The following is an 18,113-nucleotide window of genomic DNA, read 5'->3' on the forward strand; positions in this document are numbered from 1 at the left end:
TTTAATACTATCTCGTGCCCTCAGGTGGCAGAACCCTCCAACAAACAAATTATTTTAAACTATTCTCCCAAGATTTGCTTTAATTTCCTTCAGCAACTTAGTAGCAATATTCTCATGACAAGTTTTGCACATGCCAAACATTTAATTTTGACCCAATATTGGCTTTGTAAGTCAGGAAACCAGAAAGGTGCTCAAAGATAATTAAAAAAAAAAAAAAAGTAAAGGTAAATATACCCACAAAAATAAACAGATTTAACACTGAAATACTTACAATTCTTTTTTAAGTTCTTCCACTTTCTTGTTCTCCAGATTTAGAAGCTCTTTTGATTTATTAAGTTCCTCTTCGTTTTTCAGGTTGTTTTGTTTAAGCATGTCCAACTTAAAGAGGAAAAAAACTCTCATTACACCAATGAAACCACACAGTTCTCAGGAAACAACCCTCAGCCAAATGGGGGCTTGAGCTCTTCCATTTTCTATCTTTAGCCCCTAAATTAAGCCAGCCTGTCTGGACTGATGTGTTTGTCCAACAATAAATGTTATGAGACCTTCTGCATTCAAATAGAGCAGCACAAAGAATTCCAAGCGCACTGGAGAGCAGTTTCCAGGAATGTGGTGTCAACACCCCAAGGTAAAGCCCAAAGCACCTCACCTCCATCAACTGCTGCAGCACTCCGAGCATTATTTGCTTTTTAAATGCAGAGCTTGTTGCTAAAATCAGCTGTCCCCTTGATCTTTACTCCTCTAAGATAACTCACAAATTCTGCTTTTCCATACCTTATTTTCTGAGAGTCAGGAGGGCTGAATGCTGTGCCTGCACCCACAGGAAATGAATTCCTTGCAGAGATCTTGTTGCATGGGACAAAGTGTTGGGCATGGATTTCCTGAGCTCATGGAGCTGATTTGTTTGCATGCACCACAGAATGTATTTATTACATAACAGATAATCTGCAGCCATTCTCATGGCACTGCAGGACCCTGTGGATTTTTTTAATCCAGGAAGGGAACCCCTCCCATACAAACGTCACCAATTCTAATTCCGCGCCGGCAGATCCTGCTGGAAACCTCCCCCGTTCCAGCAGAGAGGGCAGCCCAGCTGCTCGCTCCCAGAGCTCTGGGAACATCAAAGGGTGAGGGCATCCTCCCCTTCCTCGGGCCCTGGAGCAGCACAGAGTGGTGGGAAGACAGACTGGACACAGATCCCAAGGGGAACTGCTGCACCTTGGACTGACACCACGTGCAAAATACAAAATAATCATGACCGGAAAAATGTGCATTTTCCATCACTTTGTGCTCATCCAGTAATTTTTCACAATGGGAAAATGACAGAATCCTCTCCTGCCTATTTCAGTTCTCTATAATTCAACGGTTGCTCTCACAAACCAGGCAAAACTTTTCACAGAAAAGCATTTAATGTGATTACTTCATTCTGCAGCTTCTGGTTTGTCTGTCTCGAGTTCTCCAAAGAGGCCAAAGTTTCAATCTTCTCTTTGTGAATGGCATCCTTCTCCTTGGTCACCTGCTCCACTGCCTGGAAAACATCTTCTGCCAGTTTGGCCACCTGGATATAAAGGGAGGTGGGGGAAAAACCAGTTATTCCCAACAGGAACTCTGACAGCAAAAGACCAATACTTTATGCACAGCTCCATGGTTTGTCAGCTGTTTCCCAGGTAAGTAAGGACTTAAACTTGGAATTTATTTGCATTTTGGAGCTGCATAAAGTATCAAATGAACTGAAGATTCAATTCCATGCAGAAACAGATCATAACCCCATGCCTGTGTCACCACTAAGGAATTTTAATTCCTGGATTTCTAATTACCACCACTGTGATTGCTCTCAGACCTCTCACCTCTTTAGGCAGTAGTAATTGAACAGATATTCACTTCCAACAGCCTGGTATATTTTCAGAACATATAGAATTACAAAACCTCAAAAATTTGGAAAATAATGGAATTAGAGATAAAGCCAATTATTGCATTGTTTCAGTGCTGTTCATTATGGCCTCATAAAGGAAATACTGCACAATGATATTAAAATACTCAGGCAGGTGTCATCTATAGGATCTCCTGATTCCAATTTGCATTCAATGTGATTTTTCTGGGCTTCAAGCCACACAAACTGAAAATAGAAGTATTTTATAAAGAATTTGTTGGTGGTGAATACAAAACACTTCTGTGAATAAAAAGAACACCAAGAATTGTCAACATCTTTCCCTTTTTCTCACACTGCTTTTATCCAATTACATTTACAGAAGCAGCACATTCTTTTATATTTTTGGAGTAAGTCAGATTGGTAGTTTGCTGTAAATGCACATAAAATTGCACCAAGATCCAATCTAAAACCTTATCTACTACTACTTTAGATTTTAAGCTGCAGAGTCCTTCACCAGAAGGAGCTGCTCAATGTCTCCTACCAGATTCAGGGAACACAGCTTCCTTTTATTCACAGTTAATGTTGTTTTCTTGCAACATTCAGCAACAACAGAGGCTTTTGCAGTTAAAAAAATACTAAAAAAACATAATAAAGTGTTTTTCAGACTCACAGTTGCAACTTGCAACAACCCCCAAGTACCACATTGAGAGAGCCCACAGCTGCAGTGTGTTATGAAGTGCTGAGTGTGCAGTGAAGTGCAGAGAGGACACCAAGGGTTAGTGCTCAGGATTAGTAGAACCAGCCCCAGACTTGACTTTTAACTATGAATTTCAATACCTCTGGTTTCTGTACTACTGCTTGGGCCTGGAGAGTCTCAATTTCTTTTACTTTCAAAATCAGATTGTTCATTTGCTCCTGCAGCATCTGATTTTGGCCCTGAGACTCCAGCAATTTGCCTGAGAGGTCACTGTTAGTTTTTTCTAAAAGTTTAACCTCATCACACAGTCTGTAATAATTCTGGAAGAATTTCCCCTTCTCACTCACTAGTCCCTCCTGACTGATGAGCAGACTTTCCTGCTCATTCCTCAGGCTGTCCAGATCCTGAAGGTTCTCAATTCCCTCCTTCTCCATCAGCTCCACCTCATGCTCAAACACATCCATCTTCCTGGCAATGCAGCTGTGCATGCCCTGGAATTCTGCTGCTGATTTGGACAAGGAAGCAAAGTCATTCCTCAGTTGCTCCATGTTGGCAGTGACCTCCTCTTTCTCTGCACAGAGGACTTTTTCCTCTCTCATTATTTCCACCAGATTCATTTTACTTTTTTCTTTCTCCTGAATGAAAAGTGCTTTCTCAGCCAGAACTTTATTTCTCTCTCTCAGCTCTTCTAGCTCCTTCTCTAAGCAGCAGATGTTCCTTTGAAGTTCTGTATGTCCCAACAGAAATGATTTCTCGTCCAGTTTTCGAGCTTCCTTTTCCATGGTTAAGGTTTCTTTCATAAGAGCAACCTCTCTGTTTAATTTCTGACACTCCTCCTGCAGCTCATCCCTCTCCTTGGTCAGCATTTCCCTGGCAAAGGAGCAAGCGTCCAAGGAAGATGTCAGGACCTGCTCCGTGTGTGATGCAGCAGCCAGCTCACCTTCTAATGCTCTTTTGGCATCCTGGGCCTCCTTCAGAAGATTGGAAAGGTCACATTTACAGGCCATTAGCTCTTCATTTTCTACAGTCTTCTTACTGAGTTCTCCCTTCAGGGCTTCAATGGAATCTCGGAGTGTGGCATTCTCCTGAGCCAGAGCATTCCTGGATGAGAGGTCCAGCTCACGTTCTCTCTTCAGATCAGAAACTGCCTTTGCACAAGACTTGTTTGCATCAAGAAGCTCCAAGTATTTTGTCTCCAGTTCCTTCTTCTCTTGGAGAAGAGCTTCATTGTGCTTTTCAAACTGCAACAACTTCTGAAGGACAGATTCCTTCTCCAAGGTCAGCTTGTTCATTTTCTCAGTGCAGATTCTCTCACAAAGCTCAGCATCTGCGGAGGCCTTCGCAAGCTTCTCAGCAGTTGCCTTATTTTCATTGAGAAGTTGCTCCCTTTCAGCCAAAAGCCTTTGTTCTGATGAGGAAAGAGCCTCTTTCTCTTGATGTAACTGATTACATTCCAAACTGAGTGTCTCTCTTGAGGCTTTCATTTCCTCAAGAAGACAAGTGAGGTTCTCAAGGGAATTCTGCAGCTCCACGGTGTCTTTCATCGCTTTGGTGAGCTGGGTTTGCATCTCCTCCCCTCTCACTTTTAACACTTGGTTTTCACTGACTGCTTTGTCTAAGCTCACTTGCAGCTTTTCTGTGTCTTTGAGGAGCATCTCCTTCTCTTCCTGCAGGCCTAGCAAGACCCTGCCCAGCTCCTCTTCCAGGGCTTTGTGTCTGTCTCGAAGAGCCAAGAACTCCCCTAGGGCTGAATCTCTCTCTGCAGCCAGAGCTGACACTTGTTGCTGGAGCTCCCTTTGGTCTCTGGCCAGGGCCTCACAAGAACTTCCCAGCTTCTGGATAACATCATCTTTGTCTTTTAGAACTGCATCTTTCTCTTCCAAAAGTCTCTTCTGGTAATTCTCCAGCTCTTCCCGTTCTCTGTCACGTTTCTGACACGCCACATCCATGGCATCTTTGTTGGCCTGAAGTTCCTCCAGCTTTTGGAACAAGGTTAACTCCAAGGACCAGAGAGCCTCATTTTCCTGAGCTGCCTGCAGCAGCTTTGCCTGCACTGCCTCGAGTTCAGAGAGTAATTTGCTTTTCTCAGAAGCCAGTGCTCCCTTTTCTGTGCTCTCCTGCTGGCTTTTGGCCTCAGCTTCTTCCTTCTGCTTTAGGATTCTTTCATTTTCTGCCTTCAGTTCTTCTTGGTCTTGTTGCATTGACGAAATCTTTGATTCCAATTCTTCAAGTTTTGATAACAAAGGACCTCTCTCTAATTTTAAAGTATTCCCCTCCTGTGCCAAAGTCTCTTTTTCTGATATCAAAGCCCTCATCTTGTCTGACATTTGTTCGATTTCTTTTCTGGATGAGGCTAACACAGAGCTTAAGGACTAAAGAAATAAAGTCAGGGAGAAGGGAAAACAAAAATCAAGTCAAGCAGACAAATGAGAAATGTGCTTTAAGGGCAAATAAAGCAACTGTAATTTAAGTTTTAAAAGTGTATACACTGACACACTGTGCCTGTTTGAACTAAACTGCTGACAGACACCCCTGTTACATTACAGAACATGCACCATCCACGAGAAGTTTTTAGTGGCTAAATAATATTAAAAATATCATGGTTTAAAGGTTCCTCCATCCAAAATTTCATGTCATTTATAAAACCATTCTCAATAATTTGACTGACTGTAAATTATTCAAAACAAGAGCCACAGAATGATTTCACGAGACTCTAAGTGAATTAAAATGCAAGGAGTTCTATTAGAAACTGACTTCCAATTCTCAGTTTCACCTCCTCATGATTCTCTCAAAAATACATTTTCATTATCCCTTTAATTCAAAACACATCAGTGCTGTCAATATTGTGTGTCAATTTATACACTAAATATTTTGCTAAATCATACAGCAAAGATTATAGCAAATAATTGCTGAGGGATGAAAGCAAGCAGTAAAGTCAAAGAAACAGGAGGAAAAATTAAAATTGCTTAAGTCAAGCTACACACTGAATAGCTGCAGATCATACTACAAAATAAAAGGTGTGTAGCACTTCTAAATGAAGTAGTTCACAATGCATCTTAAAATCCCAGCATATAAAAAACCAGGGAATGATATCTGGCTCCAACTGGCTGCGCTGAGCCAGATCTATGAACATGAAATGTTAACTGATATCAAAGAACTGTATCTCATCAACTCTTGTGTAACTGAGAGAAGAACTAACAACCACTTTTGTCCTGTGGGCTTCTCCTCCCTAACCCATATCCACATACCCCGGGAAAGTTCAAAACAGAAAAACTACAAAAACCTGGCTATGAAAGGTTGAAGCAGAGAGGAAACGAGTCACTGAGACAGAAAATTTAAACTTTATGTCACTTGCAGAGTGACAAAAGCCACTTACTCTGGCTTGCTCTGCTTGTTTCTGCAGCTCCTCAGCCTGTGCCTCCAGCTCGCTGTTTTTCCTCTGGGCACTTTTCAGAGCCTCTTCTGCATCCAGCAGGTTCTGCTTAAACCCTTGGATGTCTGCATCATGTTTAGCCACCAGCTCAGAAGTTTCTTTTTCATGCTTTGCCTGAAGATCTTTGTACTGATGTTGGCTGCTCTCAATCTGCTTTTTCTGGGGGAAGGTAAGACAGTAAGACACAGTTCAAGCAGCAGTGGGACCATACTTCTGCACAGTTTTAGTGCTTTTAAAATTGTTCTTACCATGTCTGTTAATTGATCCTGCAGAGTTTTCAGTTCTGCTTGATGAATCTTGAGAGTTTCCTGCTGACTCTGCTCAGCTTTCTGTGTTGTCTGCTCCACATTTTTCTCAAGCTGAGCAGCCTTTTCATTTGCTTTTGTAAGCTCAAGCTGTATTTGCTCCAACTGCCTGGAAAGACCAAATGAAAGAACATCACTTTTTGCTGACAGCACCACAAGCACAGAGATGAAAGAGCCAAGATTGTGCTGAAGTTCTATATTCTGACCAAGCATTTAGAAAGAGATTTCATTGTTTAACAGATAGTGTTCTGCTAAACAGAGAAGATCAAGTTATATTGCTCCCAGTATTGTACATACAATTTTTATTTGGGAAAAAAACCCCACGTTTTCTCTCACAAAAATGTGACCTAAGTCTTTTATATATCTAAATAAACTGAGTTAATCAGGTAATCAAATAATCATGAAGCACAATCACAAAACAGTCTGGATTATTCAAGAGGTCATCTACTGTGGGCAATAAGAAGCATGTTATGTAAGAACTTTGGAATTATGAGTGTTGGATGCTCTTCAAATCACTCCCAGGAGACTGTTTTGATTGATTTAGCTTGCTAGAATAAGCTCACTTGTCATATCAATGTGACATTCAGAAGCATCTTGTTCAGATATTTACAGAGAAATAAAATGAGAAGCTGGGAGTGTGGGAGTGGAGATCTGATGTGACAATGCTCTGACAGTGATGAAATACCTTTCTTTTAACCTCAGCTCATCGTTCATTCTTGTGAGCTGGGCAGAGCTGTCTCCTGACGACTTCATGATCTCTGCAATGTCATTTTCAAGTTTGACTTTTGCTTCCATCAGCTGCTGCTCCCTCTCTTCTCTCTCCCTCAGCTTCCTCTCCATCTCTGAGCAAAACAAAGGTGGTTAAACTGTAAATTTTAGAGGAAGAGTATGCAAAGAACAGCTAGAGAACTGTAAAGAACTAAAAACACGTCAGTACTGATGCTCCAGACCTCACAGATCAACCCTTTAAAAAGAAAAATAATGATTGATTGAACTGGTAACTGCAGCAAAAGCTTAAGGACTCTTCAGAAACAGCAAAGAGCAGCTGGTCATGAGCCCTTTGTTTCAGAAGTGATTCACTTCAGGCCATGAGATGTTGGTACAAGTTCTGCTGTCTCAGAGGGGAAGGAAGCAATGGGAGAAGAGACCTGCAGGTCTTGCAGGTGAAAGCACTCATCAGCTGTTCAGCAGAGCAGCAGAAAATGAACAAGGAAGGCAACACCAGTGAAAAAATGCCTCGGGGCAGGGCAGGCACTGCCAGGGGCAAGGGCAGCCTTGGGATCACTTCTCCTGTGCCACCACCACCAGGCAAGGTTTGCTTCAGGGCACAAATCCCTCTGCACTGGTTTGACAGAGATGTAAAGAGATGAAAGGCACAGCAAAGCCTCCTACAGGCTACAGAGCCAGGCCAGAGCACAAAGCTGATGCATTTCCAGAACATCCCATTCCATTTCGTCCCTTCCTTACCAGTCAAACTAGACTTGAGCTGCTCCAGTTCTGAAGACATGAGTGCAAACTGCTCTTCTTTTTGGTTCAGCTTCTTCACCGTTTCTAGGCAAGAAAAATTTGGAAAACAAAGTTAGTAACTATTTAAATGCAGATAATTCTACCTACTTGCAAGGTATGTTGCCCTTCAGAGAGGCTACAAATAATCCTGTCCTTTCCACAGCCCCTGAAACTGCTTTGACATCAGCTATGAGCTTGAAAGTGTTTAAAGAAGCCATTTTGTTGGCATTTAATTTCTGCAGCTTTTTAGCTCTCTGTTTATTTCAGCAGCACATACCTTGCATAGCTTGTTGAACATTCTCTGCTTCATCAGCTGCACTAGTAAATTTTTCTTTCTGAAAAATTGATGAAAACTTAAGGTAAGGCTTGGTAGTAACAGCACAATTCAACCACTGAATTTGTATTAGGTCTTTTTCACTTACAAATAGAACAGTCTTTGGTCCTATCATAAACAATCTCAAGTTTTTGAGTTACAGCTTAGCACAGATCTTCCCTTGTCTTGGCTGCAAGTCTCTCAACATTTAGAGCAACTCCTCCATCAGCTGCCACAGAGCCCAGGGCAGGAAACAAGAATTTGGGGTTTCTATCCCAGGCTGCACAGAGGACACCTGCAGCCTTGTGAGCCATCTCCCACCAGTGTTTTCCAGTTTTACCAGCAGGAATTGATGCCAGACAATGAAGAAAAGGAAGGATTTTCAGGAAGGGAAGTGAGGCTCTTCCACCAAGTTTGAATATTTACTATTGGCCATGGAAAGACCAAAAATCCCATTGTTTTGTTACTAATGCCAGTGTAGTTCCTCAGGGAAACCCCACCCAACAACACAGCATTTGGAAATTTATTTAAATGAGAAATGTCTTTTAAAACCATTTATAAGAAGCGTGTAGCAAGCATTGATTGGCACAACAGCTACAATAAAGGGCCATTAAGTGTTCCTTAACGAGCAGTCTAAATTTAAACTGCTGCTGATTTTGATTTGGTTTAATTTTATCTGCAATCTATAAATAGATGAGTTCTATTTAGGCAAAACACCTGATAACACAGGACTGAGGTGAAATGCTCTTTTTATTCTGAGACAGGTCCCATTAGCTATGAACCCTTCCCATTTTTTCCATGAGTAAAACACCTTTGGAAAGCTTTGCTCAGAGCTGATCCACAGACTTCTATTACACTCTCACCATGAAACCCAAAATCCAAAGAGTAAAGTCAAAATTTTGGGGTATTACTCACCAAAACTTGAAGTTCCTTTTCCAAAGAATCTTTAACTTGATTTACTGCACTCAAGTTTTTCTCAAAGTCAAGAAGCTTTTGCTCTTTGCCCTGCAGTTCTTTGGCCAGATTACTGGCCTAACAAAGATGATGAAATGGAGTAAAATAAAATGACAAACATGAATGAAAAATTAGGAAAATGAAAAGGTGAATCTGAAAGAAATAACTGTCACATTAAAATCACTCTAAGATGAAAAATAAAAAAAAATTAAGAAAAAACCATGATGAGTTAACTGAGTGAAGCTGATTTCCACTGATGACTACACACATCACAGCACTAATTGCATCTTGGAATAATTTTGAGATCATTAAAATTTAGTTCTTTTGGCAATAATTGTGAATACATTATTTAATGGCAGACATTTTTGAATACACTCACAATTTCAAAGTTTCAGCATTAGTTCAATCAGTAGTTTTGGTTCTTAATTGTTTTCATTTTTTGAACTGACTGATTTGTGCTTCAATTGGCTGATCAGATCAATACACAAACACGGGGAGGGAATCTCTGCACCACACCCAGGGGTAGTGCAGCAACCCAGTGTGGCCTCAAAAAGAGAGTCAAAGGTAAAAATTTGGTATCTTGGAACCACCTGTGAAGAGTTTAGGAAAGCTTTTTCTAGTTATTTTCCCACTACTCTTCACTACCATCAGCTTTACCAAGGTGTTTCATCCAAACCCGAGGAAAATCCTGCACCAAGCTGCAGTCTGTGCTTCCAAAGTGCTGTGAAACAGTGCCAAAAACATCCCTGCAGAGCCTGGGCTTAAAGAAAAGTTCCACCAGGATTTCCTGTGCTTTCTTTTGTTTTAAAAGCCTCTTCCATCACCTTGTCACAGGAGGGGAAAGGTAATGAAGGAAACATTTCCCCACTGAGTCCCAAGTCCTCTTGTCTATCCCCAGAGGTGAAAGCCTTAGGATGTGTGGACCCTTCTCCCAAACAAGCCAACAAAGTAACTCTTCCATAACAGGAAGATTTCAGCACAGACATGCCCAAATCTGCAGCAAGGAAGTGCAGAAGGAATTTTTTCCTTTTGCTTATTGGTGCAGGTGGAGCAGCAGAAACCTGTTGAGACACGACCCAATTAATGCTCCTCTAAACCTCCTCAGATGGTCCCAAGATACACATTCAGTAGAACTCGTTTTTTCTGTGATGTTATTTCCTATAGCAGATTAAAAGGGTACAAATGTAAAATAAAAGCAAAAGAAAACTAAAAGGATGGATGTTGATACAAACCTGGCTAATTCCATCACCCTTTTCAGTCTCTAAAGTCTGAATTTGTTTCTCAGCTGCCTCAAGCTGCTTGCTAAGTTTCTCGATTTCCAATTTACCTTCAGAATTGGCTTTCTCAAGTGCAGCAAGGTCCAAAAGCTTTTCTTCAGCAGCTTTGATCTGTGGTGTAAGACTATCAATAACTTTGGTTTGTTCATTGTACTTGGCTTGCAGTACCTCTAGCTCCTTTACCTTTATCTCAGCTTCCTGCAATTTGTTTAAAGTGTCTTCCATTTCTACTAGATGCTGATCTTCCACACTTTCCAGTTTGGTCTTCAGGCTTTCCAGGTTTTGCTCTTTCTCCTCTGTGACTGCCACCAGTTTTGCTTTCAGCGACTCGATCTCTTTCAAGTGATGAGATCTCTCATTTTCCTGCTTCAGCTTTAGATTTGCCATTTCATTCTCATAGTCTAATTTCATCTTCTCAATCTGAGTCTTTAACTCGGCAAATTCTGCTGTCTGAGCCCCAACACCTTTGCTGAAAGAAACTTTCAGCTCTTCCATTGCTTGCTGATGGGAGGCAATTGCAGATTCCAGCTTGGACTTCCAGAGCTCAATGACGTCGGAATTCTCCTTGTTGGCGTGGTCAAGCTTGGTTTTCAAGGATTCATTTTCCCTTGCCATTCTCTCATTTGAAGCTGAAAGGGACTTGATCTCTTTCTGCAAGGCTTCCTCACTAAGGCCAAACCTCTCTTTCAGCGAGTTCATCTCGTTCTGATGTTCCTTGCCAGCTGCTGCCATTTTTTCTTGCAAAGAACTGATTTCTTGTAGCAAGGAGAGAGAAGTGTCCACGTCGTCGATGTGTTTGCTGGAATCCAACCTCCCTCGGAGCTCAGCCACTTCCTTCACCCTCAGTGCCAGGTCCCTCTCCAGCTCCATGATCCGGGACTTTTCTGACACTGTGGCCACCTATGATCAACAGCATTTTAAGAAAAGAAGAATTATAAAAGATACATTTCATACAAAGACACTCAGGCCTTGCTGAAAAGCTTCCACCAAGCGTTGCAAATTGCTTCAAAAAGGGAAAAATGTCCACAAGTCATATGACAAACACCTTATATTGTCTATAAACATAGAATTTACTAAAATTTGTTCTTCTGATAGTATCTAGGAATTGCTAAAAAATTTACAAACCACCCTGATGGGTATTATCAATGATTAACAAAGTGTTCCTCAGAACCATTTCCAGACTGGAAAAGAATGGAGAACCTTGAGGTCTTTGTTGAAATAATTTCTTCCAAATTCATCTCACACCAGCTATAAGACTGTCAGAAAATGACAAACACATTTTGAACTGATAAATCCTCTGAAATCCCTTCTATACCTGCTTCTCTCTGAAAAAGTGTCCTCACACTATCTGAGCTTTTCACTGACTGTTGGAGCAATTTTGCTACAGCAAAGCTCCCAGAATTAATTCTAATTAGGAAGCTACTGCTTTGACCTCCTGGAAAAGATATTACTTACCCACAGTTGCCCTTTAGAAGAACTTATTACACATTAAATTGTTGGTTTTATATTCATCCTGGGGTTTTTTATTCATCCCACCTGACCTTCAAGAAAATCCCATGTGTGAGCATGAATATATGTGTGTCTTTGTGTACATATATATTTCTCCATAAGAACTGACATCTGCTGAACTTCTGACTTGGTACAAAGTATGTCAGTAATATTCTGACAGGCAGCAGTATTAATAATTGCGGGATATCCATTAAAATATTATATCACTGGTGGGAAAAAGAGCTAAAAAGCCACTGCAAACCATGATTTAGCAAAGCAAGTAGTGCAGCAGCTACTGAAGAGCTCAGAAACCAAGCCCCAGATACTCAGTTTGTGTTAAAAGGGCTTGCACGTTCAATCTTAGTTTTTTTGGGTTTAATGAACTCTCCTAATTTTTAAAATGAGCTACTGAATGTTCCTTTCTTTCAACTCATGACCCCATCTTGCTACTTTTGGATCCAAGGATTACTTTTGCAGTGTGAAGACATCTTACCTGAGTTCTTCAACGAGTCACACGTCCAGGCACACACACACACCCCATGGAAGCTCAAAATTAATCCTAATTTTTTACAGTGTTCCAGCTCTGGCTACGGCAGGAGCAAGGACCTGTTCCAGCACGTGTCACCCCCGGCACTGTGCCATCAGAAATCTTCCACAACACAGATCAGGCTCGTTATTCAAACAGGGAAAACCATTACCCTAGTGTCTTCTAACTCCCTCTGGAGTTTGTCAGCTTTGGTCTTTTCAAAGAGCAGGCTCTGTTCAAGCTCCTTAATGCGGGCATGCTCCAGTTTGGTCTGCGTCTGTTAGTGGAGAGGGAGAGGAAGAGAACACAACGGTGCCACCATCACATGCCAGCACAAGAGGAGGAGCCACATGCAGGCCGTGCTGCCAGAGCCTTCTAACAGGTGAGCAGAGAGGATGCAAGGGTGGGGAAAATGGACAGGAAAATGCTATGGATGAGGAGGATGGGTTGAAGGTGTGAATGGATGGGCGTGTAAAAATGAAATCAAGTGTGTAAAATAAATAAATAAATGAATGAATAGCAAACGGAGAAATGTGAACAAAAAAAGTTTCATGCAGCTGAGTAGAAGTTATTTATCAGTACATGAAGTTTTCAGCACAAATTAGACTAGTTATGTCAAAAAAATATATATGTGCATATATATCTCCTCCTGTTCTAACAGGATGGTAAGTCCCTTTCCTTGTTATCCCACTACCTTTTCCCTTTAATGTGTTTGGCTGATTTTATAAAAAAATTACTTATTAACAAGGGGACAAAAATTCTGCACTGAAGTTCATATGACAAATCAAAACTTTAACTTTCTTTTTTTGATAGTAGCTGTCTCTAAGTCTCAGCCATAAAAATGCTTCTGGCCAAGACCTGGGAACATGAAGGCTCCTCTGTCACTATGGTTTGAATTATCTGAACAGAAATAGAAAGAGATTGGTTGTCTGTAGCTCCAAAACCCTCCTCTTTCCCCCCCTCTTCTCCTCTTTCAGGAAGGAAGGAAGCAACAAGATTCCTCAAAGACCAGATAAAAAAGTGAATCAGCCTGGTTGCTCTGCAGTTATTGATGTCTAAATATATTGAAGAATATGTGGAAGTAAGAAAAAAGTAACATCTTTGGAAGTCTAACAGGTTCCTAAAGAGAAGCGAGACACAGATGAATCCAAGTGAGCAGGTGCCTCCTGCCTTTTGCTTACAAACAGAATTTTTAGCAAGAACACAGAATATTTGATATTCTGGCTTGATATTCAGATACTCACTGAGGCCTGCAAGAGAACCTGAAGTTTGGGAGATGCAGGGAAAGTCCAGCAGGTAATTCAAACCTGACCTGCACCTCTGAAGTAGAGAAGAGAAATAAATGAAAGAGGAATATAAAGATGGGGATGAGCTTCTTGTCTAATTCTCCAAACACAGAATTCCTTCTGGCAGCAGCAAGTTCCTCCTTCCCAAAAGCATCCAGACATCCAAGGGAGCTAATTTTTTAAACAGCTGAAAACAGTTGGCCATGTTTCTATGGAGTTCCTTGGTCTACAAACACTTGGAAGTTGCTCCTTAGATTTGTCGATGTTTTCATTCCATAGCAGGTCTGTTCCTCTCTCAGTGGAAGATCTTCAGGGTGTAACAGGCAAAAATGCTCCACAAGAACACAGATTATTCTTTTTCCTGCCCATAGCCCTTGAAAATGGAATTAAGTATTCTAAGGGAAATAATATTTAGCAAGTGGCTACAATTCAGTTTTCTCTCTTGACACAGGTCAGTATTAGTTTTGATCCACAACCAAATTGTAAATAAGTCTGAAAAACCATCTGCTTTAAAAGCTGGAAATTCAATTACAATTCAATTCTAATTCACCAAGGGGATCTACTAAAACCCAAGAAATCCCAAATCTCATGGTTACAGAATTCCCCCTGTGTGCCTTTGGAATATGCAACCTTATGTTTTTTTACACTACATAAAACCCAAACTCTTTGATCATTAATTTTACAGATAGTGCTTTACTGCTCCAAAGATCAGACAGACCATCACTGATTACTAGGTTTTTTTAAAATCCCATCTCTTATATACTACAAAGGCAAGTAAGTTAAAATCCTGCCAAAATGGAAATAAAAGATTAAAAAAGAATCCTCCAGAGAGCTTTGCTTGACACCTTTTTTCCCATTTAGAGATGAGAGATTATCCTTTAATCAAATCCGATTTCCAAGGGAGGGATTCCAGATTTCCTGAGGTAAAAATCACTGCAAAATTTGGAACTGCTCAAATTTCTTTCCTGATGATGTAGAGAGAAATTCTTACTGATTATGGTTCTCTTTGATGAAATGCAGAACACAGTGAACTGAGAAGAGAGAGTACCCCAAAAAGAAGAGAATAATTTGATTGTAAACCTTAACTTGGATGGAAAAGAAAAGCAGGAAAGAAAAAAAAACAGACAACAGAGCCAAAGGAATCATCTTCCCCTTCTCCAGAGCTTCACAATTAGGGAATGATGTGGAAATGGGATTCTTACTCTGCATTGAACCTCCAAGAATTCCACCCAAACTTCAGAGGCCAGACATCAGCATTTTCCAGTGTGTTCTTGCTATTCCTTCACTCCAGAATAAACCTCCCTGTGACATTCTCCATCACACTGGGAAATCGTGCTGAGGCCACAAATCCCAAAAACCAGTTCTAGGATGGGGCAAGATGCCCTCCAGTCCCCAGGACACCACCAGGATCAGGAAGTGTCAGCCTGGAAACTCTCCTCTGCAGAGTGAAGATGTCCATTTTTAATGGAAACATCAGAACAGGGAAGTCAGGAGAAAAGATGGGATCAAAGAAGGAATACACAAGAGAAAGGAAGGGCACATGCAGATTTATTTCTAACAAAGCATCAGCCTGATGGGGAGACTGGAGGAGACCCAGATCCCTGAGGGATCTCTGCAAAGGGAAGCCCTAAAGATTCACAGCAGGATCCAGTTCTAGTCCTCAGAACTTCCTATCTTGGCTGTGGATGCAGCAGAGGAGGCAGCCTGGGATAAATTTACCTTTAAAATTCCACTATTCTGAGCTGGGGAAGCAAGAGGGCTCCTTAAACATCTTGCATGGCCATTTCTATTATCAAGTAACACATTTCTTCCTACATAATTTGAAGAGGAGCTACATGAAGATAGAGTAAAATCAGACAGCTTTGCACATTAATTGTTCAGAGGGTTTTAATCATCTATCCCCTTAGCATTTCATACAGGAAAAAAGGAAACAAATACGGGGAGATGAAGAATAGGCAGATTTTTTTCCCTCAGAAAAATTGTCATCTATTGAACAGCAGCAGGATCTCATAGGAGAGCAGGCAGGATTTTGTGAAGAAAACTGCTAAAATCCTACATTTAAATTAAGGCCACTTCAGGATGCTGGTCAGTCGTGTTCTGCAAGCTTCTGGACTCTTCAGTGAGTTGCAAAGGTTTTGACCCTAAAGAACTCTACTGACACTGGCCCTGTCTGCAGTTAATGGGCATTACCACGTTTAGTCATTACACACATTCTTTCCAAGAAATGTTGTAATTGCTCTGGAAGCAACATGCACACAAATACCAGAGTCAATGTCTCAATAACAGATTATGCAGTTAGTGAATCAGTATAAGCATTTTCTGCACACAATCTGTTAACATGGGATGTCTCTGCACATTGAAGTGCCCTCTTACATTTTCTGGGTCTTCCGAAATCTGCCTCTTTCGCTATCAGTAAAATTAAAAAAACAAACAAACAAAAATGTTTCACCTGCAGACTCAGCACTGCCATTCCAACACAATCAACAGGAGACATTCCATCAGCCTGAGTTCAGTTTAAACCCCCAAGTTAAGCAGCTTGACAAACCAGAGTCTTTAGGATGGTTTGCCATGACTGTCAATTGATTTAATGGAAAATAAAAAACTAAAATATTTTCATGGACTAAACAATAAAAGGAGCATTCTATGAAGAGTCTAGATAGGTATCTTAAAATGAATGGAAGACTAAAATAAAAGAAATGTTATATGAAATGAGTATTTTTTCATAAGGCTAGCACTTCAATCACAAATGCTTTATAGCAACACAGTTAACTAAGTTTGTACTTTATGCTGTGCAAGAAGTTCTAATATCTTTCTGATTAGACAATAGAGTAGAGCAACTAAAAGTATCTTGCTTATTAATTGGAATTTTGGGATAAAAATTTAGCAGTGCTCAAATACCTGAGAGCAATCCTTCCCTAAATGTTTTCTATTCTGATTGTGCAATAACACACTGTGCTGTAGCCCAACATTACAGTTCTATAAACAACAGATAAAAGTTGCACATTTGAATTGCTATTCAGATTTTATGTGCAAACTCTCAGGACAAAACACTCTCCATTAATCAACCTTCCCTAAGGGAAGCACAGGAATTACTCAAGAAATTGATCAAACAGGACAAGTCATTTTCAAAGGCATAAATATTAACTTGCAATTTTGTAACTTCAAATTTTTTTTTTCTTAGTGGTTACTTTTAACAGCAAAAGGTAGAAATTTCCATTAATTTAATTTCTCTAAATAACTAGAGCCTTTCTATAGCACAGCCTTTGCTAAAGTGTGTAACTGAATTTGGGACTGCAGAAATGGGTATCATTTTCATGTGGCTGGACCAGGATTGCATCTTTTAATGATTCCTGCCTTTCTGTGCCCTCCTGGATACCCCATTTACAAAGGTGGAGATATTTTACCTCTAGGTCTCCTTTGGTAATGGATTCTTCTTCCACACGGAACTGAAGGTCTTCAACTTTCCTGTGGGGACAACTCATTACAATTCAGGTAATTTTGGAAGCAAATGCTTTCAAGCTTACTTTTCAGTGGAAATCAGAATGACAGTGACAACATTCCCATTGTACCAGCAAACTGCCAGGAACATTGAGGAGAAATATCTCACAGGAAGCATCAGAGGGAGGGAAAACTTCTGTCCTTAAAACACTACCAGTGCCAAAGCAAGGCATCATTACTCCTGCAGCTCTGAAGAGGGTACTTTGTATTAAAACCCTTTAAATCCTCATTGATGCTCTCCTTTTGTCACCCTTCTGGATGATCTGAGGTGACCTAAATCAGCAGTTTGATCTCACATTCTGTATTTTCTACCATTCATGTAGGAAAGTGTCAGAAATTCAGGACACATCCAAAGTATCCACAGGCCTTCAAGATGTCACAATTGCATTGAAACTCCAGCACTGAGAAACATGTCTGGAGACAGGATGAACAGCAAGATGCACAAGGGGAGCACAAGGGGAACATTAATTACATTAATGAGGACAGTTTGGGGTTACCTTTTCTCTTCCTCAAGCTGATTGAGGAGCTCCACTTTCTCCCTGTCAGCTGCCTCCACCATAGCTCGCAGCTGGTCCATTTTTGCCTCCATCTCCAGCACGTGCTAATGGGGAAGAGGAACAAAACCAAAATTTACTAAGCTGGGAAATACAGGAATTTTTTCCAAGTTATGTACCTGTACCTCAGTAACCACAATTTGGTTAAGTGATGGGCCAAGTGACAGGAATGTTATCAAATCTGAACATCATCAAAGACTGCAGTGAAGTTCAACAAAAATGAGTTAAATTCTGTGGATCTGAGATCTCATCAAGCCAAAGATCCTACAAGGGAGATCTCACAGGCATGGATTATTTTACTTTTAGCACAGCACCTCTTACTCCCAGTCCTTTCCAATAGGAAAAGCCCATTTTGGAGGGTAAGTCCACTGTGTTAACTCTGTTTCAGAAGAACAGTAACTCTCTC

The 18,113-nt window shown here is 40.7% G+C and overlaps 1 protein-coding gene across 4 annotated transcripts in view; it reads right to left on the reverse strand.

The window, feature by feature from the left end:
- Positions 1-18,113, reverse strand: part of CLIP1 (CAP-Gly domain containing linker protein 1) — a 62,070-nt gene that overhangs the window by 13,844 nt on the left and 30,113 nt on the right. Inside the window, exons 7-19 of one of the 4 annotated variants that reach the window (XM_053959029.1) lie at positions 17,651-17,754; positions 17,060-17,120; positions 12,542-12,646; positions 10,311-11,255; positions 9,040-9,156; positions 8,089-8,146; positions 7,773-7,856; positions 6,991-7,147; positions 6,249-6,414; positions 5,944-6,159; positions 2,915-4,939; positions 1,421-1,558; positions 272-378 (exon numbers count right to left, since the gene is read on the reverse strand). In XM_053959029.1, coding sequence (XP_053815004.1) covers positions 272-378; positions 1,421-1,558; positions 2,915-4,939; positions 5,944-6,159; positions 6,249-6,414; positions 6,991-7,147; positions 7,773-7,856; positions 8,089-8,146; positions 9,040-9,156; positions 10,311-11,255; positions 12,542-12,646; positions 17,060-17,120; positions 17,651-17,754 — 4,283 coding nt within the window. Of the gene's footprint in view, positions 1-271; positions 379-1,420; positions 1,559-2,725; positions 4,940-5,943; positions 6,160-6,248; positions 6,415-6,990; positions 7,148-7,772; positions 7,857-8,088; positions 8,147-9,039; positions 9,157-10,310; positions 11,256-12,541; positions 12,647-17,059; positions 17,121-17,650; positions 17,755-18,113 lie in introns of all 4 variants that reach the window. The other 3 variants (XM_053959032.1, XM_053959030.1, XM_053959031.1) reach the window with 3 other exon arrangements.

This window comes from Vidua chalybeata, chromosome 18 (genome assembly GCF_026979565.1).
Source record: "Vidua chalybeata isolate OUT-0048 chromosome 18, bVidCha1 merged haplotype, whole genome shotgun sequence".
Classification (NCBI taxonomy): Eukaryota; Metazoa; Chordata; class Aves; order Passeriformes; family Viduidae; genus Vidua; species Vidua chalybeata.